This window comes from Amphiprion ocellaris, chromosome 6 (assembly GCF_022539595.1).
Source record: "Amphiprion ocellaris isolate individual 3 ecotype Okinawa chromosome 6, ASM2253959v1, whole genome shotgun sequence".
NCBI lineage: Eukaryota > Metazoa > Chordata > Actinopteri > Pomacentridae > Amphiprion > Amphiprion ocellaris.
Genome location: NC_072771.1, coordinates 19,226,847 through 19,250,101, shown reverse-complemented (window position 1 = coordinate 19,250,101; position 23,255 = coordinate 19,226,847). Strand labels below are relative to the sequence as shown.

Genomic DNA, 23,255 nt, shown 5'->3' with positions numbered 1-23,255 from the left:
AAGGAAAGAGGCGGAAATGAAAAAGGAGGGGTGAGACGGAGGAGGGGGTTAGAAATACAGCTGAGCCAACACCAACAACTATTACATGACTCATCCCACATCTGCAGCAACAAATGGCCTGGACCTAAACGAAGGTGGACTGTAACCAGAGCCTCACACGAGTCCTCTGTGCTGTACAGCCACTGGACACGCAGCTATGTGTAGGACTAGACTGTTTACATGATACTTCCCGTATATTACACCGCTGTTATGCCTTTCAAATAAGGCTCTGACAGTTTTCTCTTTTAATTTTGTTAGTGTTATAAGCGAAATGACAGCAGCCTGATTTCATGACACACTGATCCCAGAGCTGGGCGGCCATATACGCTCACTATACAAGTTGTTTAGGACACAGCTAATTACACAAGAGCTCTGCATTTCTCTTATGTCAAAGCACGTCTCAATAGGTACATCTCTCATGATGATATGAGAGGATGAACTATCCTTTAGGTCATGAAAAGAGAAAGTGAGAATGCAGCAATTCAGGAAACCTGTGCTTTCTCCACTTCAGTTTTGCAGTCACCAAATTGTGTTCTTTGACTTTTTGCTTGACCAAAGCAAGAGTAACAAACAATTTATTACATTTGATAAATACCAATGGGTAAGGTTTATAAAAGGTTTATAAAAATGCAGCTTGAAAAAGAGAACTGTGTTGCATAAAACCACATTTTATGTATGAGCAGAAAATGAAAGTTGGGCACCAGTTCAATATATGTATATACAATATATTGCCTTGATGGCACTCCTCATGACTGCACATTCTTTTAAAGCCTGATCATCAGTTTAGTCTGTCAGTCACGGTTAGGTTGCTGCACTGGACTAACGCAAGATGGAAAGCAATGGATTTAAAATTACTGTTGATTAAGTATTGAATTTAAAATGTTGATTAGCTGGGCATACTGGGCAATATGGATAGTAACTATCAAACATTTAATTAAGGCACGGGATGAACAGTATTTTATATTTGAAAATGTATAATAGAAAATCCTTGGGCCCTGATGCAGTAGGTAAAATTAATAAGATTATTCCTATATACTTAGTCTCAGACCAACAGATGGAGCAAACTGTTATTAAGGAGAGATGATTGTAGTGGGACTGCTGAGGTGTCCTATGTGACTGTGTGGCGATGGCAATCGGTTTATGTGACTCATGGGTCAGGTGGGAGAGCCCCTTAGCAGAATAAAGGCCCCAGGGAGGTTAAGGACCGGCTTTGACTGAACCAGACATAAAATCTTATTTGTTTGGTGTCCATTGTTCAGTGTCTGTCTAACACTGCATTAGTGCACAGTCTGTATATACGGTATGCAATAAACAAGAGGAGTGCACACTAGAGACAAGCCCATACAAAACTCATCATCTTTCGGAACGTGAGATTCCTGCACAGCCCAGATGACAACCATAAAGCATTTTTCTCTTGTGCATCTCCTCCGAGCTGCAGGCACACATGTGCAAACACACAAACTGCACACACATACAAAGACAACAGTGAAAAGGTCCCTTTTGTCTGCTCAACACTGATGAAAAGCTACCCACTGCGAACTTCAATCACATTCGAAAATGAGTTGGAGACATGCTGTAACCCCGACAGTGTCATTAAGCTTGTCAGTCAGTACTGTGAGGTATGGGGAGGGGGAGACCGCCATCGGCCTTCTTCAGTGTGGTTTGCAGCCCTGAACTAGACCCAGAGGTACCAGGAGCCCCTCCTGTGCTGGATCTATGTATGACACTAGCATAATGAAGCTATACGATTATGGATTCTGCTTTGTGTGTCCATAAACCCCCAAATGTCAAACAGCCAGACAAAGGAATCATGCATATTCTAATGGTGTTCAGGGTAGATGATAACAAACACTATCATGTGAGAAATGATAGCTGAAATCCCATCATATATGTTCCCACGCAGTAACACTCATGTGGTGCGCACACAGCCACACACACACACAGCCAGAGACACGCACAATACATGGAGCAAGATAAGCCTCCACATGCTGTCAGAGGCTGGTGTGTGATTGGCCTCCGTGGAGCTACTGCTTCTCTCATCATTAACTCTTCAGAGGATCACACTACTCTAATCACGCTAAGCCTCTCTGAATGGCGATGAAGTGAGAAACGTGCTCATGCACATATTCACAGATGCCCAACTCATTTACACACACACACACACACACACATGTGGCAAACACTTTCTTCATCTCCACAATCACAAAACGTAACACACACAAGCAGCTGTGTGCAGCCTGTAAAAGCAAGTCTGATACCAAACACAATATGAACCAATTATAGCCAATTTGCAGGCAAATTATAAAACTAAGAATCACTTCTATAGTCAAGGACGTAATTTCCACTGAGTATGGGAACAACAAGTCCTCCTCCGTTTTCCACATTCTATTTTTGCAGCCCGAATCTTTTTGATTTTCAGTTTAATTAACTCGCTAAAATGTCATAACAGTGTCATCGTACTGCCAGGCCGCCAGAATTCACTGCATCCCAATCTTTATCACCTATCTGAGTCACCTTGAATTAATACCATGCACTCCTACCTGCACCCTTAACAAGCAGCAGAGAGTAATGCATGCAGTCTTTTTTTAACCTGGAGGTTTCTCTCTTGAGCAACATGTCTTATTACTGGAGGTCGTTGGGATTTTGTGAGAGCATCGCTGTAGGCGCTAACTGGGCGTGAAAAAGCGCTGCCACTTTGTGCATGCTGTTTGGGTAAAAAAGAGAAATAAATAAAAACCTGATCTATGTTTTTATTTAGAGGTAATAAGCTCCTGAAAAGGCAGTGGGAATAGATTTATCAAGAATAACACAACAATCATTAATCATCATCAGTAATCAGGTCTCGATCAAGGGAAGTAAACATGATTTAGGTTGGGTTATGTCATTAATAATGCAATGATTTACACAGCATCTTATTTACTGTGAAACCAAAACTTACAACTGTGTCCACAAACACCCCTATTTGTGCGTGTGTGTGTGTCTTTGCGTATGTCAATGGAACCACAAGACAACCAGTCCAACCTGAGATGGTCACACATTGCTACCAGCAAAAGCCCATGGCTGCAATTAAATCGGATGACAGCACCGGCAGTAGTTACTAACTTCCAAAATTGAGTAAGGCTACGATAAAATGAACCCGAGCAGTGTTTACCTCTGGGCCCTCTACTGAATATTTTACAACTTTGATTTCATTCAGTCCCTCTCTATATTTAAGACGGCACATTCAAGACTCTTTTTTTTTCCTGAGGTTGACGTGTTGCCAGTTAAGACCTGTCTTGACTGTTATTTAGAGACCTTGACTGTGTGTGCTGCAAGGTCAAGTTTAAGCAGAACCCGTAGGCCTCCATCCCCTCCTAAGATGGAGTACTTTCATTTCGCTCACTTGGGGCCTCGTATTTTCTCTCCATTTTATTGCTTTCTCTGAGGGCTTTCCACAAAGACGCATTCCACCTCCTCATACAGACACAGGGCTCCGGTCCAAGAGACTAGGGGAAGGTCTGGATACTGTGCCACAAGGACAGGACTGCTGACACTGCTGTATAGGGACAAAAGCTAAAGATGAGAGTGGAGCGAGACAAAGTGAGAAAGAGTGCACATCTCAGTGTATAGGCGTTGTTAGGAGGCTTGAGCCGAGCCAAACTTGAACAGCTATAATCCCCGTCTTTGGCGTGATGTCAGAGATTCTTGCAAAAGGCCATTTCCTCACTCTGCAAAAATGCTGTCTCCGACGTCCCAGTGTGTGCCGCAGCTATATATAATGCAAACATCAAACGCTTGTAGCTGCACTGACCTCTCTCCCCCGAGTGAGACCCCTTGTTCTCTCGTAATACAAAAACCATTCGCGAAAACACACATGGACAGGTCCAAAACTCCGCCGCACCATCTGAATTTCACCTTCTCTCTAAGGACAAGCTCGTCTCTCCTTTACAGATGGCAGAATAGTGGGGAGTTATCTGGTTCCTATCTTCAGCTATACTTTAAAAGATCTTAGAAAAGTAACACACAGAAGGAGGGGGCATTTCTTCACAATGCATCTTTTTTTCAGGGACAAATGAAAGGGAAGGAAGAACAAGTTATATGACTCTACCAGGATTAACTTAGAACAGCTTTGTTCTTGCTTTTGTTATATATATTGTATTGGTATTTATTAGGAAAAGGAATGTGGATCTAAACCAAACTATTTGCACATTCACTCTAAGACACAGTACATCATCTCGGGAATAATAAACACATTGCCCATTCATCTATTTAATAATTTATTTCATATTTTTGAGTATTTTGATAAAATGTCAGAAACCACTGCAGAAACCCCATATACTTCTTTAAGGTAGATTCAGAGAGAGCTAACGCCAGCGTCACCAGCTTAGCTAACACAGTATCACCTTGCTGTACTTCTTAGCCCTCTGAACCCCAAGCAGGTTCTGGGCATTTTTTGTTTGTTTACTTGCTGTGGACTCTTTTTTTTTTTACTGCAATATAAAGTCCCACACCTTTCAGGAAACAGTACAACCGTGGCAAGAAGTAGAGAGAACTCAGAAATATGTTTTGTGCAGAGACACAGTTACAATGCCAAAAAATCATAAAAAAATGAAAAAACCTGGAATCAAAATGTAACAGGTTTCCAAGTGCCTACAGGTGTTAAGAAAATGGTGACTCTACACATTATACATACTAAACAAACTTTTCATTTGTTTCAATACTTGCCTCTGTGTAAACAGAGACTGTAGTTCATCTGAAAACTCTCTGAATTTTTGTCATTTTCTGTTGGCCACAGTGGCGTCAAGATGAACATTTTTTTAATCATGATCTGGTTAGTGCAAACAATTATCTTTTGGCAAACTTTCAAATGAGATATGTAGATGAAAGTGTTGTGATGAAAATATCTTGATTTCCGGCTTAGATTTGGGTAGACAGCTGAGATAGCTTGGATAGTTTTCTGATGGAATGGCCCATCACAAGGACCACTGGAAAGTTGAAACTCCTACATGTCTTCCTGTTTATATAGTTTCTGGTTGTAATAAATGGTGTCATTTTGGCCACTGTTCAAAGAAAACATTCTGTTTAATTCCACTGGTGGGATTTGTGGTTCAGAGGGTTAAAACAGACAGCAGTAAAAAGACTGTCAAGAGTGCAGAAGAGGAGGTAACGAATGTATCCTCTGCTACAACACTAGTGTTTCCTTCGACCAGTTTTATCTTTCATCTTTGCATGTGTCAGTGGTTTTATCAGGGTATGACAAGTGATTGTAGCAGGTATTTGAATCCATGCATAAATCGACAATCACTTCAACAGTTGCACCGACTAATCAGAGCCAGTAATTGCTCCAATGAGTTCGGCTGAGCCACCACCCAGAGGAGGCTGTTGGTCTACACCCAGGGCTGTGACTAACCTCCGACCTCAACTCTTAATCACCAATTAGCATGCAGCCTTTTCTGCATATTGACATAAGGCGAATGGTATCTGCTGAGAATGCCTATTAAAACAGGCTGAAAACAAACAACCTACAACATCAACAAAATTCTAAGTTAAATGCCTGCTCCAGAGGGCATCTTCTAAATGCAAATGTACACAGATCCGTTGATGCAAGCTCGTGTGTTGGTTGAGGGCAGTTGTGGTGGGAGATGCCTTGGATTTGTAGCTCTCCCCTGTCACAATGTCTTTTCACCACAGAGCAGCTGACATGATTCATGAGCCAGAGGACTTGATGTGGTGTCGGTGTGCCGGCCAGATAAAATCCCCTCAGTCCACTAATATAGGTTTCTGTGTTGGTCTGTGCTTTACAAGTTACTGTAGCTAAGGAGCCATTTCACGCTGCTGGGCTAGAAATAGGTCTTACTGTAGCTAAATCAGCCCAGTCCACCCCTCCCCAACCCTTGTCACTGTAGACAGTAGTACACAGCACACACATGATTTTACACACACGCTCAATAAACACATACACACATTCCTGCTCTGCCTGTTTTTTCCTTTTCTCTCTCCTTATTTCTTCCTTTCCTTCATAACTACCTTCAGCGCCCCCCCCCCTCCTTGTGCCCCCACCTTTTTCCAAGTACCTCTTTTTCCTCTGCTCCTTCTCCTTCATTAAAATGGACTTCCTAAAGCCTCCATTCGTCTTGCTGACAGCTCCACTATCGATCGGGCTGAGAAAGGGATGCAGTTCCAGAGCTTTAAATGGCTCTCTGGCCAGCCTGTTTGAGGGCTGGGCTGGACTAAGGCTGGAGGGTATGAGGAGGAGGATCGAGTGCCAGGTTTAACTGGGAGGTCTGTCTCGAGTATGGACCCTGATGCATTTTTGGTCACCAGTGAAAAATGCTCAGACTGCCCTGACGGCACTGATCAGAAATCACACGAAAATGACTCACCAATTCTGTAGTAAGGATTACGCTGATGCGATAAGATAATGAATTAATCACACGGACTGAAAGGCAATACATTATCCACCCTCTCTGGACCACTTGCAAGCTCTCCAGAAACTGAGCACTACACTGGGACCACTCAAAATACTGGCAAGTGGGAGTGGGGGTGTTTTAGTTGGCTACACTGACATGCATTTCAATCAAAGCATGTGAACCAACGTTCCACTGGCTGGCATCTTTAATCGGGCTCCATCCCTTATCGTTACCCATCATCTATAGAAGATGAGTTGGCACATTCCGTCTTCATCCCTCTTGCCATGTGACATCAAATCCCCCAGCCAAGATTAATGATCAGACATTTGGTTTTCCTAATGATTAAAATTTCTATGGCGGTGTCCTGTGGCACAGCGGAAACCCCAAGAAGCACGATGGATCCTCTCTTCCCTCTGATGAGCACTATCTACGTGTCTGTTGGCTGCCATCTATAATCATATAGCGCATCACAACAGCGTACCAGGACACAAAGGAGTCTCATGTGACCATGTCACTCCCTATTTGTTATCTAATCTGTCCCTCTGTATTGCCATTGATTGGAGGTGCAAGAGAGAAAAAGATAGACAAGGTGTAATATTCAAGATAAATTACTCAACTTCCCAACTCTGAGCAGTTCAATCCTCACAAGGCACTGCAGTGTTTAGATTAAGGTCTTGTTAGAGTAGCATTACCAGCAGGGCTTGTGATGCTTGTGTATCGATGCTTTAATCAGTAAATCAAGGAGCCCGTATACCATTCAGCTTTGCAGAGTCAATTTAAAACGTCAAGCCCATGATGGCAAATAATCCTTTAGAAGCAGATTCTGTCTGTTCCTTCTAAAGGCAACTCTCCCGCAAAATATGGTGACATGGTCTGCGATTCTGCAAAATGAAGAAAGAATAAGACAAACGGGGATTGAGAGGAGGGGAAAAATTAGATGTCAAGAATGGGAAAAGAGGTGTGTGGAATGGGTGAAATGGAAGAAGAAAAAAGAAAGGAAGTAGAGGTGATGCAGAAGGGTGGAGGAAAGGAGAAATAGAGCATGGGGCGCAAAGGAAGGAGAGAGGGAGGAGGCGGCAGAGAGCAGTAGTCGATATAGCGGCAGTCATTCATCTCTCTGACAGCCTTCCAAATGCTCCACTGGGGGAGACACAAAGCTGCGTCACCTCGAATGCAGCAAAAGCACAGCACCAACACACACGTTTGCATACATGTGCATACACACACACGGAAAATGCGTGTCTATGAACCTTGACTGTGGTTTGCACGAACACAAAGAGCTCTATATTCTGGGTCAATAGCGTGTCGTGTCAGTCAGTACATACAACATTATACTGCAAGCTGGACAAATCTCAGCAGCAAGTCAAACCTAGACGGGGTGAAAAACTGTCTCAGATTTGCCTCACATTTTACAATCCTGCATTCTTCTGAGAAATGTGTTTAATATCGGTTTGCACTGAAATGTTCCAAGACAAACAGGCTCATGAACAGGACATGACACGTGCACATGACACTGGAATATGGGAACACAGATGTGTGCTCCCATTAATGCACACATACACACACACGCAAACACATTCACACAATCCTCGTTCCGCACTTCTGGTCACGGCCCATTGGCTGATGCCTCCCGTCCATCTCTCCTGATTCATGGCTAAGCGAGCTGCTGTAAAGCAGTTCTGAACCAGTGGGCCGAGGAGAGCCTGTGTGTCATTAAGGCACAGCAGGCTGGACATGCTGGTAGACTCTGGTCGGCTCTGCGCCTCCGTCTAGCAGGAGGTGAGGAAGCAAGTACTTCTGTACGGGGTAGTACTGCTCATAGCGGTTTTAAGAGAAAAGGAATATCAACAGCTGAGCGCACTCACAAACTACCTTGCTTTATGAAGTGTGCAGAGGGAGCAGGAGAAGTGTTGCCTTTTATTTAGCCGGACACCCATCTCTGCCTGCCCCCACCCCTCATTTCAGCTAAATTAGCCCCTCTAATCATCCCCAAATCCTCCCTCTTAATCAGCGGACGCTAAAGAAAAGAGACAAGGGTGCCAAGTTCCCCCTTCTGCCATCGTCTATTAGTACGGGCCCCTGGAAAGGCAGTGGAGGCACACGTCCATTCACTAATGACTCTTTAATGATCCCCTCCTCTGCTAGAGTGGTGACAAACACTGACAAACCCTGACCCTGACAAGAGGAACACCCACACTTAGCCCTCAACCTCAACCCTTATTTAGAGGCTCATCTCACAGCCCTCAGTCTCATTATACTGGCTGGGGTCCAGTAGGATCCATACAGCAGCCAAACAAGCAGCCAGATAAACACCCGTGACGAAATAGTCCGTGTCACTTTCAGGGTGAGGGGCAAAGTTTGAGTAAATTCCTCGCAGCAGATGGAGTGCAAGAGAGAAAGAGCTTAGATAAATAAACCCGGGAGTTGAAAAAGAGAATGGTGGTAAGAGACAAAGTAGAACTGCGGAGCCTATGGAAAAAAACATTGTTTGTATCCGTCTTACTTTTCCCTGATTGTGATTTCCATTTCAGCTTGGGGTTGGGGGAGTCAGCGGCAGAGACTCTTTTTAACATCACACAAGTCATAATTACAGAGTGCACCACTGGCAACCCGCCTCAGTTTCTCCTAAATACTCACACCCCAAATTAGGGGTTACCTCCTTCTAGTTAAACCTACTATTTAAGAAGAAAACGTCACAGACAAACAGAGAGGACTAGAGAGGGAGCACAGAGAGGAATAACCTAGTTTAACAGCTTTGTTTCGCAATGACAGAGAAGGCCTTTGTTAAATATGGTTACTGGCAGGCCTTGGATAAAGCCAGGTGTGGAAACTGGGACAAAAACAAAAGTTGGAAAAGACGCACAGAGCTAGAAAGACTAGCGAGTGAGTTTATGTTCTATCTGCAGTATATATGACAGCTGAAAATCTGCTTAGGATATTTCCAAAAGTCAGCGAGCTAAAGAAAAACACTAACTTCACGCTAGCCAATGACCTCACTGGTTTGGACCGCAGCTCCCAGTCCCAGTCGTGGATGACAGAGCACTCACTCTTTGAGCCTTTCCCCAGCTCGGCCTCCTTTTCTGTTTTGTTTTCTTTCTTTTTTTTCTCCAGTTCTTCATCTTTATAGTGTCCCGCTCAGGTTCACAGTGATCTGTTAGTGTCCACTGGTCAGCTACAGGAGAGATGCCAACAGTTCTGCAAGACTTCTTTGCTGCTCTGTGCCATAAAGAGCCACAAAGATTTCCCCTAGTTATTAAAGATGAAAAGAGAATATACGCATGGCATCTTTACTGATATAACAGGACCCTAAACTGCCTCTTGATTTATAGAGAACATTCATGTGGGATCCCTGGTTTTTGTCTCTCTCGTCCTTTTCACAGACGGGCCACTGTTCTCCCTGAAGCACAGACTAGTAGCTGTTGGGTAAACTAAAGCTTTATGCTACACTAATAATTGCTGTTAGTTGTGGTATAAAGCTCTTTTCAGACATGCGCTGATTTCCATTAATCTGACAACAACTTAATGTGCGGCTTCATGTCTGACTGAACGCCCTGCGGTTTTTACTGCAAAAGTTGCAACGGCAATCTTACCAGGATAGACACAGTAACAGTTCTGTGTCACTTTCAACTAAATCTGAACTACACATTAACAGATAGACACACGCGCGCACACGCACACGCACACGCACACACACACACACACACACACACACACACACACACACACACACACACACACACACACACACACACACACAAAACGGCACTTCAAAGTGTGTGAGGTGATTTAGGGAAGATTTTTCCAGCATTTCAACACCAATATTTGTCTAAAAGCATCACACATAGCACCAAAGACAAAATCACAAAGCACGTTTCTCATTCACTTTGCTCTACAATTTCACATCTATTAGCTACAAAGTGAAATGTCCAAAAAAATTAAACTTCACTGTGATGAAAACTGAAGACACGAACAGGTCAGAATAAGGAGACTCACCGATAATCAATCAGTTTTTGTTTGTTTGTTGCTGTTTAGTTTAACAGGAGCTCCCAGCTGTTTGTAGGAGTGTTTCCTCTGAGTTGTTTAGATAGCTGCAGTGTCGGACAGGATCCATATGAACGTCTCCAGAGAGATTTGCATGTATATTACACACATCATTAATTACTTGAAATTACAAATGATCCCTAACATGGAGGCGGGATCAGTCCAGGTCACACCGTTTAATCTTCACATCAGACAATGGCATTGTCACACACACAGTCACAGTGTATCAGCTGCAGGTTTATCATCTGTTGCACAGCAGAAACCCACAGGTTGAGTTCTGAGCTCCATCTCAGACATTGGGATATGTTTATTTTACAGTTGGTAAAGTATATATTAGAATATTGTCACATATGTAAAGGAAAATTCTAATTAAACTGGGCTATTAGCATTTATACAGTGTATAAAGTCTGCTACTAGTTTTGATTGAGTCCTTTGTTTATTGGTGTAAAATTAGGTATTGTACGATGCTTGATGTTCTGTCCAGTCTTATGTGAATAACAAAGATTGCGTGCTTACCATAGCTCTCTCAGTCACTGAGGTGCTTTTGCATGAATGAAACCAGAAGGAACATTAATGGAAAAGTGATCTATGTCTGAAAACAGAATGGCACTGCTTTAACAGCCAGCAATGTTGCATACCCAATGTCTGAAAAGGGCTTAACTATCAGCAATACAAACATTACATTGCCACCTTTAAGGGATTAGGAGATAACCATCAGTTTATAAGAGCTGCATCTTATTTTGTGGGATTTCTAGTGGGTTAAACACTGTGCTCACTAATGTAATTGCTGAGATATGGGAACATGGTGGCAATGCTACATTGAATGAAGCTGTAAAATGATCTGTTGGGTGTAAACCTCAAGTCGGCAAAATTGTCTAAATTACCTTATTTGAAGGTGAAACTAAAAGTAAATAAAACCTTAATGTAATAAAAAGCTATAATTCTTCACTGTACAGGGAGATGCATTCCTATACCATCCCTAATTTGACCTTTTTTTTCTCTTTGGGACTTCTTTCATAACTTGTATGATCACAGAGCTACTTGACTAGTCTTTAATGATGTCACCACATGCCCAGATGTCAGCAATTAACTTGATGACTGCAATCTTATCATAATCCGTAATGCATAACGGCTTAAAAACTACAAAAATAAGATTTCCAATAAACTGAATTTGCTTTTAAAAGTGGTATTATTAGCTGATGCTGGAGAGTTCTGCCATAAATTCGACTTTATGAAGCTTCCACAGTTTCAGTTTTTGTTGGTGTTGTAAAAAAGGTTATGATTGTACTTTATGTTTATTATTGAGGTCATAGTGGCTGGTGCTCTGGAGTGCATTACATATGTGTGTGTATGTGTGTTGTACTTATAAATAAAGAAAAGATTTCACAAAAAGCAATCTTAAAATCTTGAAATTTACTATAAATGTTAACTCATTCAGGACGGATCACACTCGCGGCCTCCTTTCTATGATAAAAATTAAAGACTGTTTGGAAAGTTCATTCCAAGACAGTTGCCAAAGTTCCCACAAAACGCGATGGATTTTAAGTCTGGCTGAGACTGAGCTGGAGAAGCCGACCGTCTAGTTCTTTTCTTGTAAAATTTGGGGTGATTATTTTGCTGTAGTATGAACTCCTGACCAACCATTCTTTTTTCCTTTAGGACTTGCCTTTTTCTCACTATTCTGATAGTAATACGTATTCTCTACTGTACTGAACTGCCCCGCTGCATCACAGAGTGTAGTAATGGTCTTCCTGACTTAAACTTATTGTTTTTTACACCTTAGACAGTTTACTACTTACCTTTGTACTATTTAAGTTGATTCCCCAGATTTGAAATGCTTACACATTCACAAAAGCTGTACTAACTTCACAGTATTCATTTAAATGTGTCTGTTATCATCTTCCAAGATTTCTACCCTCATGATCAAAACCTTAAACTTAATAGAATCAAAACCCACATCCAGCATCATATCAAAGCCACATGGTCCACCAGGTCCTTTTAAAACATCAAACATTTCACTATATATATAGAGTTTAATTAAAGTCTCCAGGAAATTCCCTAAAATTGTAATGCACTCTTGAGTTGTTTGAATTCACAAATGGTACAAATTCTTGAGGATCACAGAGTTCTGGAAATCGGTGCTACTTTTTCTGCTTCGGTGTCTCCTCAGCCCTCACAGACTGTAGGCCGCTCACTGGAAATCCAGTCAGAAACAACATCCTGTCCCTGGGCCTCTAGGAAGTGACCTCAGCTTCAGAAAGGCCAGATAAAAAGTCCACATCAGAAACAAAAACATCAGGCTGGCTGTAATGAGCTCTCCGCCAGGCCCCAGTGTGTTCTGAGGGAGACCAGGTGGTGTGACACACATATGAATCTGATTAGGGGGCCTTCAGATCAACAAGAGGAGACATGGGGCAGTGGGGTGGGCTGTACAGGGCCAATCAGGACGTTTGTGTATGATGCAACTATTAGTGGCGTTCAGTGACCTCCATCAGGCCCCGGAACGCTCTTGTACTCCTGAGTGGTCAATTTGCAATTTGTGAGTTAAGTATGTAAGTGAGGTTTGGACATTGTTTTCATCTAACAAGCAACGTGTGAGCAGCCTCAGTGGCTGATATTCTGACTTACTTGTGTAACTCTACAGAGTCTTCAACCATCTGCAACCCAAAAGTCACAGGCAGGTTTGAAAGTCATGCAATTTTTTTAAAAATCTGCAAATTTACACTATTTATCATAGCAAGAAACTGTAATAACAGGAAGATTTATGGGATTTTCGACTTTATGATGGTCCTTTAACTACCGATATGTCATTTTGGTTGAATCGGGAAAAACAACCAAATCTTAGCTTAAGATCATGCTAGTTCATCAAAATCCTGTTATTCTACATGTTACATTTAAAAAACACAACATCAAAATTAATCGTTTGGTCAAGCCACCTTGCGTTTGACTTTTTGGCTGAACTTCACACCTTGTTCACACAAAGAATGAGTATTTAGTATGTATTTAAAAATGCAGACATTAAAATATTGGCAGCATGTAGAGTCACTGTACATGCTGATTCCCTTTTTTAAAATAAAATGAATGAACAAAAAATTCTATTTTTGCTTTTTTCTTTTCTTATGTTGTCTGGCATTATGACAATGATATACAACAGCTTTATGTTGAACAGTGTTTTTGTAGAACGGGTTTTTGCTTTGTTTTATTTTTTGTTTTTGTACTGTCCTGTCAAGGTAAATCAAGTGGAATGGTGCTGTGGAAAGGAATTTCCCCACAGGGACAATGAAGTTTAAGCCTAAGTCTAAGTCTGTACAGCACAGAGGGCATTTCTCTCTACTTCTGGCCATGCTTGTGTTGTTTCCAAACAGGTGCAGGACTTTATATTGTCGTGAAAAAAGGATCCCACAGTGAGTAAAAAAATGTCAGCAAAAAGACACCCTGAAACTGTTTGGGGTTTTGAGAGTTAAATGTCATTATGTGGAGAAAAACTCTTATAAGCCTGCATATTGAGAGCAGTATTGGGCTTAGCGCACATCCACTTGCACACATACTCGAAAGTTAAAGCTTTTAATTAGACATTTGGACAGCCAGTCGCTTCCACAGCCAACTACGAACAGAAAAGTCAAACCCTCAGACCAGACACGAAGGATGCTGCATGTGTCCTCTATGTCTCTCACCCACCTCTCTCACTAACCTCATTAAAAGACAGCGGTTTTTGGCACTTGTGTCTGTAGACTCATAATTATGCTTCTGTACTGCAAATATCCCGAAACTGTACAAGTGAGAGATGTCAAGGGCACTTCTGGCCTCATTCTTCAACAGTTAGTTTCATCCTGGTGCATTGTGCTGCATTTGACTGGACTGTTTAAATGTCTCCTGATATCAGGCAACACAAACAAGCAGACCTGCCGGCCTGGTGGGGAGGATAAGGAATGAAAGGGAAACAGAGGCCATTCTTCTCCTTGTGTGACGGGAATTGTGTTGGAACAAGCACCTGTCACCCCCCAACAATGACCACAGAGGTCGGCCAGCGAGACAGAGAGAAGTGGGAGACAGAGTGAGGAGAGAAGGAGGACACCAAACAGGTAAGAAAAGCGCATCAGTCTGCCTAATTCATTTCTCCTTCACGTTCTTCCTCTCTCTCTCTCTGCCTCAAAGAATTTAATCTCTGTAAATTGCATTCCAAAAACAGGCACATGTCACAGAGCCTGGGCTTTACTGCTTCATATAAACAGCTGCATAATATCTGCATAAATGGTTTGCATTGATAATAAGGTGAACCAGCTGCTAAGGCTATTCCATTGGCCTTTCCTTCAACCACCACATTCCTTTTCCTCCCCCATCACCTTCATCTGTTCCCTGCACCAACTTGACATCCACTTTTTTAAATAGACAAAGAGCAGCAGCATCTCAGTGTCCTTCAGACTCCTTCACACACCCTCTACACAGCCAGAAAAAAAAGAGGAATGCTGGGCACAGCACAATCTTACACCTACAACATGAAAAGAGACTCAGAGAGACAGAAAAAAAAGAAACTTTGCAACCTCAATTCATTGTCCTCTGCAATGACAGCCAGCCTGCTCTGTCCGTTTCTTAACATGGCTGTAAATCAGTCTGAATGTATGCTGCTTACCTCTCTGTCCTTTAACTTCATGGCCAGAACCAGCTGGTTGCGATGGTTGGTCAGCGCCTCACGGTAATTCCCCTTGGAGAAGAATGCCGAGCCCAGATTTCCATGAGCGCGGCATTCCCCTGTTTGGTCACCTGGAGAGAGGAAAAAACCCCAGAAGAGATGAGAATAGAAATGAAAAGAGTCAACAAACAATATTTACAGCGCAGCCTGCAGGATTACAAACCAACTGGCGTTTATTTCACATCATCTCGCTGCCGCTCTTGAACGGCGACGTGATGAACCACATCTATGCCACTGACATGCCACTGCACCCTTAAAAGGGAAAGTGGCCGTTCTAAGTTCTCCACAGTAGAGTGGCTTCCCTGACAGCTGGTAGTGTTGATCTCAATGCTCCAGAGGGTGAGAGGGGAAAGCCTTATTATTTCTGCCTGACAGAGAGGCCCCACAGACAGGGCCAAAGTAAAGCGCAAGTCTCTGTGCTCCACCTGAGAACCACAGCTCCTTATCTCCAGCTGCTCTGCCCAGTCATGTGTCAAAATGTGTGGGGGTGAAAAGAGTGGAGCCAGTCTGTGCTACTCTCTGTTTTCATTTTTTTTCCCAATCTTACCTTTCCTATGTTTTTCCCCAGTGTTACCATCTCCCCTCTTCCGATATTATTACCAATACAGCAAATCTATACTTACAGTAAATAGCATCTATGTTTGAGGAAAGAAACTTGTGTCAACTTCTTGCATAGTTAAATCATTTTCAATTATAGTGCAAGACTCAAAGAGACATAAAAAACTAAAAACTATATTTGAATTCATTAAAATACACAAGAGTCTACAGCTGTGCAAGCTGCAGTGTGGTCTCATATAGCCAGACCTCTCTGGAGAATGGTCTGTACGTACCCCTTATCATTCTGCTAAAAGGAAGAAAAAGCTCTGAAAATGACACCATGTGAGAGTTTTAGAGAAAAGGATTACTGTTTGGTGGGGATGTTGACTGCTCATAGACATCTGAAATGCCATGTAGACACACACTGCCTTTTGTTAGCCATCAGAGGCCAGAGAAGACGCAAACCATTGATGTAATTCTTAATAATGTGCTATATTGGAACAACGTGTTTTATTGTCCGTTGTGTAATATCTTCATGTTAAAAGCAGCTAAAGCCAAAAGTACAATACAAGTACAACATATACTTGTCAAAGTTAGTGAAGTAAAAGTATAGTAGCATAAAATGAAAATACTCAAGTAAGCTACAAGTTGCCTACCTTAACATGATACTTCAGTACAGCACTTAAGTAAATGCACTTAATGAAATTACACCATTTAAATACATAGGGGAAGTGATGACTTACACCCACAGACCACATCTGGACTTGATGCCATGTAAGACTACGCTTTAGGCACAGTGACGCTTCTACATAGCTAAATGTTAACAGTAACATGCTATACTTGCATTTAAAATGTGAATATGTTTTAATTGACTGGACATAATATTTACAACAGTCACTGTAATGTCTCACATTTGCAGAAAAATGAGTGTATGAATGACTAGATGCAAAGGAAGGGAATATCCTAAAACAGTATTGTCCGTGCAAAATCTAATGAAAATCCATCAAATGGTTCTTCACATACTTCACTCTGGAAGAACTGCCTGACATACGTTACCGTTAGAGCCAAAAATATGTGGTTGTGAATTGGTCACCATCTGAAATGAATTTTCTTACTCATTACTTTCCACAGTATATCAAACAAAAATGCCAAACATTATCTTGTTAGAATCTGGTACTCCCGACGACCCTACAAAAAGATGTAGCTGTGTATAGAAAATGAATGGATGGATGTATAAATCTGATACTTTTCTCTGTTTTATGGCATTGACAAGTGAATATGGTTGGATTTTGAACTGAAAAAACTCCACGATGTCATACTGGACTCTGAGACCCTAAGTGACTGCGATTAATTACAAAACTAATCAACAAATTAACAGATGATTGAGTTAATAGAAGTTAAAGCTATAACAGCATTTCCTCCTCCCCAGCCAGGGCATCTTACCTAAGGTCTTGGCCACCTCCAAGTCCTGCTGCATGTAGCCGGTGCTCTTCTCTGCGTTGCCCAGGGACCAGTGGGCGCTGCTGAGGGCCGAGAAGACGGAGCCGCGTAGTTTGAGGCTGCATGTGCCGATCTTCAAAGCGGCTTCCAGCACCACAACAGAGGCGGTGTGGTGGCCTGCTGTCAGCAGCTCCTGGCCAATCACAGACACCACCACAAATGGACTTTTGTCCAGCTTCATCTTTTGCAGCTGCTGATAGGTGGGCTCGAGAGAATCTGTGCAGGAAGGACACGAGTAAGACGGAGATTAGAACCAGACTGCAAAATATGCCAAAAACATAACTTTGTGCTGACACGGTGGCTGACAGTAACACATGACACTGATTGCAGTAACAGCGTTTACCAACGCTGACAAAGGTGACTGCTGCCTGAATTCAGATTCTACTTTTCTCCAGTAATGGTTGTGTTTTGTCTGCCTCGATAAGCATAGCCTGTAGCCTGACTGAGGGACGGCTTTCACTGACAATTTAACAATAACTCAATATAGGAGCCATTTTTCTGTTCTTCCACTCTCACTGGGGTAATCTCAGACATTTTCCAACTGTGCTGCATAAAAATGGCACAAGTTTAGACAATTGTGGGCAACTGGCTTTACAAACCACAGAGCAAAATTATATTTCTGCCTTTTCTTTGAGGCGATAAGGGCTGTGCGAGAGAAAAGAGACCGATGACGAGGTTTAGAGATAGAGTTTAAAGAGTGACGGGGGAATGAATGCAGCTAATGCACAACAGTAGCAGCAGCGGAGGAATGCAGAGCAAAGGAGACGCACAAGGTGACCTCTGAAGAGGCTGAAAATGCACACAATGACATAAATCAATGGTGGGCCGCGTGGGATTTGGGATCCACAGCCCCTCCAGATTACAAAGCCCTCTGGCAGACACCAGCATCAAACCACATGAAGGAGGGGGCAAGGAAGGCATGCCCAAGTATGTGTGTGTCTTTGTGTCTATTGACGCATCCATGTCCCACTGTGTATATATTTGAATTCATGCATAGGACGCTATCTGGGGAATTAATAATTGTCATGGCTCCGTATTTGCAAATATTTTGAAGAGAGCTGCTACTAATTAGGTCAAATCACTTTACAGAAGCATGCATGGTGTTACTGTGTGGCCTTGTGTGCAGTCTGCATTTCATCAAAAGGCCCGAGCTTTCACGAAACGTTTCACTTGCTCAGACAAACATTTAGGCACAACAAGTACACAGTCACAATTTCTGAACCGACTCAGTTTTTCTTAGAAAGCCACACACATGCTAATTCACTCACACACACAATGTGAGATGCATCCTCACACAAGCACTCAGAAGCATAACTGATGACGCTCTTTCAAGAGCGTCGCTTCTGTTCCAGCGCTTGGCAGAATGTCGTGCATATGGAGACGGTGCGTGCACATAATATCCATTCATGGCTTGTAATTGCCTTCAGAGTGACACCGAGAGCTGAGTCATAAATCAAACGCTGAGAGAATGCTTTTTTAAAAAGGTGTCATGACTGCTGCATTCGTAAACAGGTAGTTATGACAACACCCGAGTGCGTTGTGTCACACACATACACGGGTGCACAAGCAAATGCTTATGCCAGTCTTTGCTGAGCCTTGTATCAAGATGTGAAGCAAGAATTACAACCTTCGTCTTATTGACATGCACTCAGGTAACAATAGAAAGTCAAAACAGAGTCATTTCACCACCAACTTTTTTCTCTCATGCCTTCTTAGAAAAGCCTTTTTAATGTTAGTTTTGCAGCCAGAGCCACACCTTGTTGCGGTGACAGTGTAGCTGCAGCCAGGAATACATATCTCCAATGTATTCTGTATTCCATGTCATGTGAATAAAGATATAAGTCATGCACTCCTCCTCTTGCACTCGACTGGTGAGGATATGAAATACTGTAAAACTTTAAATATGTTTTTAAATGTTAATCTTTCATTATATGTGAGCAGCTAGTATAATACAATACCCATCACCCACCATTTATTCAGTTACAAATAACAAATTAAATTCTATAGCCAGCTGGATTTACTGTGTTCATTTGTGGTTATGAAAAGAAAAACACAGGAGATGGAAAAAATCCCATGCAAAAACCAAGCCGTTTATTTTCCATCTTGCCTATGGCACTCAGCAGCACCAAGTCTGCTGGTTTCCACTCCAGACATAAACCTCATGTAAAAACAGATCAGGAATATACACTTCCATAATCAAAAAAGCTTCTGTGTATAGCTGTTCACTGCTGCTGTTCAGCAAAGATTACTCAAACTGATTTTTAACATCGGTGTGGTGTGCTAGAGAACATTTATGGCAGCAAGACGGTGCGTGTGAGACTGATTGAAAGTAAACTACAGTATCCATGTTCTTTGTAATGAAGGAAAATGCCACACAATGTGACTCACTCATGTATTTTTCTAGTTATGCAACTGAAGAATAGGGCTGTAACTATTTTCATTTTCGATTAGGGCCGAACGATTTCTCGGAAAGATACTGCAAATACCATTTGATTTGTAATAGAATATTTTCAAGGCAAGCTTCAGTTCAATATTCACTGTATAATTTGAAATGTGATGGGGCATTACCACATGAAATACTGCATACCATACATCCTAAAGTGCAGCAAATGTATGCTAATTGCATTGTTTCAAATCTTGAGTTTGATTTCAAACTTTTGCTAGTTGATCTGTTGTTCGCTTTCTTGATTAATAACTTACTTATCTGGTATTTAAAAAAAACATCAGAAAGGGGAGAAACATTTGTGTTTTGCCCACAACCCAAAGAAATTCAGGTTACTGTCAAAGCGGAGTAAAGAAAACTGAAATTATTCAAATTAAAGATTCTTCTTCCACTCAACATGGCAGATCGCATGTTGTTATATCAGAGATCCATGAAAAATATGAAAGTTTATTACTGTAAATGATGCAAGAGAGGAATGTTGTAAGCTGCTAACCATGCATGTAAGTTAATATATTTATTTTACCATTCAGTGGACTCTTAGCATTGTGCTGCTTGTTTCTAACATGAGAGCTGCACATGAGCTCTCTTACACTGTAAACCTCATACATTTAAACATGATACTCAAGAAGTGCATTAGGCCTAATACTGTCCAATAATAACAGATATGTGGAAATCACTTCAGTTTCTGGCCAAATCAAACTGTAATTAATGTTACAGACTAAATATTCTCGCTGATAAGTACTAATAAACAAATACATTTTCTATCATGTTCTATTAGCTGTAATATCAGCAGTGTAAAATTGACTTGGAGGCAAATCAGGACCGCGCATGAAAACATATTTTTGTATTTTCTGAATGGCCAACTGAATGCAAGTAGGAAACACGACACATACAGTTTGCCTCCCGTCAAGGCATGGCATTATTCAGAGGTATTACTAACATACGGCTCGACAGGTTTGCAGTTGTAACATATTTACTCAGCTGAGAATCCGTCACTCCTAGAGAATCAACAGGAGTAGAACTGGTGAAATGGTGGCGCTTCTTAGAGCTGATGTAAATCACAAACTCTGAGCAAAACCTCCTCCAGTACAGGTTAGCTGCAGAGCATCAGTTACCATGGTGATCTAACCAGGTTAAAAGCAAACCACCTTTGTGACATTGAAAAATCTGGCTTTAGGCTCAACGTACTTCGCTAATCCATTAATCTTGCTTCGGAGTACACCCCTCTGCTGTCAAGTTAAGTTACATAACAGCCCCAATGGTGCTCGTAGTGTTTAAGAATCAAAGGCACTTTGCTCAAAGGCACCTCAGCAGGACAGTTTCTAATGAAGACAGTGGCTAGATTCTGTAGTTAAAGGACAATCTTGTAACAGAAAATGATCCCGGCTGGGTCAGTAGCTGCCACAACGTGAAATAATCCCCTCTATGGTTTATCTGGAGGGATCTTCAAGCGAGAAGCACTTTGAAGTTAGCATATGTGGAAAACAATCCAATGATTAAAGCTAATTGACCCTTTGGAGCCTCTCCCTCCCCAAGCAGCTGGATGAGAAGCAGAACCAGAGCAGGATGAACAGTAAGATCATTACCCATGTGACTGCGTACATACTAAAACAAAGAATGGGATATACGAAAATGTGAAAAGCTGATTTCCCACAGCTCGTTTGAGGATACAGCTGGACTATGCTGATACTGGAGGAAAAAGTGTTGCCAGGATGATTGGACAGAGACTCGAGTACAGTAAGGAGAGGAAGGTAAGACTGCATCAGCGAACAACAGTGAGTCAACCCTTTGCTGAGTGCTGAATTGTGCATGATGTAGAATCATATAAGGAATTGGAGCATTAAACATGTAAGACATATAATATTAAAATTACAGTGAAAACCAGGCACACTTTGATGAATTCACTCCCCACTGAGTCCTCAAAGACATACATGCATGCCTTCATATTGTTGCCTGAGGTTCATTATTTGCCTTCCTTTGTCCTGATTTATTTATTTGCTTCTTTTGACATGCATGTCATCAGTGGGATCTCTTCAGCCTGTGGCAAAAAATAAACTGAAAAGTGTTTTGAAGAAAAAAATCACAACGTGTCGAGATGTCTGTTGTTAGATAAATGAGTGAGATAAGTGAGCACCGCAGTCACAGCTAGATACAATCAGCTCTTTCTTGGCAACAGGGCAACGACACAGAAGTGAAAACTGCAGTGTATACAGAACATATACTCAAGGAATTTAAGTGAAATTGTAAAAGGATTACAGCTTTCTAGTGTAATAAGAATGCTTTTCAAACCTAAAACAAGCTAGTAGAGAGCCCATGAAGAATGATAATTTAAAGAAACTTTTTTCATCTTTTTAACATCACTATAGTGTTTTTATATATATCATTAGCAGTAAGTAGTCGGCGTTATGGCTGAGCGTTTCTGCCTTGAAACTGCAGCGTAGCTCTAGTTTCATACGTAACAAATCAAAGGAACCAATGCTGTCGACTTGAAAGGAGGAACTTTCTGTATGATTTTTCTTCTTCAGATTCAGTTTTCAGTTCAAACACGGATCGCTGAATTCCTCCAATTTGACAACTTGCTCTTGAGCTGCAGCAAGCAGTGTCGGGATGGGTGGAGCAAGAGGCAGCGACTGATGTGCATATTCTAAAAAAAGCAACAGCGTCGAGCTACCGTACATCGAAGCCATTTTAAAGCAAGAAGGGAATATTTTCATGGAAAAAAAAAATCTAATTACGTAACTTTGATACATAGATGAGTTTTTAGGGGTTTAATCAATGAGTGGAGAGGGACTTTAATGTGTATATAGGCTTTCACAGCATCAACAAACCATATTTTTGGTTCAAAGTGAAGCCACTTCTTCAAGGTGTTGTGACAAATTCTCTTGAACTCAGATTAAATTGGCAGAAGCGGTAATCAACAAAGTGAATCCTGGGAGGAGTGTGCTACGTGGCCGATAAACACGGCAGGCAGGAACATGGCGCTCTTCCGCCTTGAAAGAGAGAGAGCAACACTCGCCTACCTTTCACTTATTGGGGGACTCTGGCTGAGTAACACTGATTATCCTCCCTGTTTGCTGGCGTAACATTGATTACCGTCTCCCAGTGCCAGGAGCCCCTCCGAGAGGATCATTGCTCTTAATCCTTTGACCTAGCTACCTCTCCTCAACACACCTTGGATTAGGTCCTCCGGTGGCTGCCTGGCACTCAGGGAAATAGGGTAAACAATTAAGAGATTAAGTGGCTTGGGCTAAATGTTGGTCTTCCCCTACTGTGAGAACCCATTCTGGTCCATAATGCGCTGGTCTGGGCTCACTCCCAAACCCTTTTCTTGTTTTGGTTCCAATGACAGGCTTATATGCTCACTGTCACTAAGATGGGCTCTCCATTCTTTACTCTCTTTGCAACATTTTTTTTTCCTTTTGCATTTGCACACGAATACTCTGAAGAGCACTGTATTCAATCAAAGAAAAACTGATTCCTCACGGAACAAAGCCCCTCAGAGCTACTGATCTCATTGCACAGTTCAGTAATTTCTGGATTATAAAACAAGGCCACATGTATTCAGAGGTGCAGTTTCAGCATAGTTTGGCAACAGAGGTGATGACAAAGCAAGACT

General features: G+C 41.9%; 1 protein-coding gene across 3 annotated transcripts in view; it reads right to left on the bottom strand.

The window, feature by feature from the left end:
• LOC111580372 (tetratricopeptide repeat protein 28) overlaps positions 1 to 23,255 on the bottom strand; it is a 179,127-nt gene that overhangs the window by 51,686 nt on the left and 104,186 nt on the right. For all 3 annotated transcript variants that reach the window (XM_023288096.3, XM_023288097.3, XM_023288099.3), the window contains 2 exons: positions 17,140 to 17,412; positions 15,100 to 15,230 (listed from right to left, as the gene is read on the bottom strand). In XM_023288096.3, the coding sequence (XP_023143864.1) occupies positions 15,100 to 15,230; positions 17,140 to 17,412 (404 nt within the window). The remainder of the gene's footprint in view (positions 1 to 15,099; positions 15,231 to 17,139; positions 17,413 to 23,255) is intronic.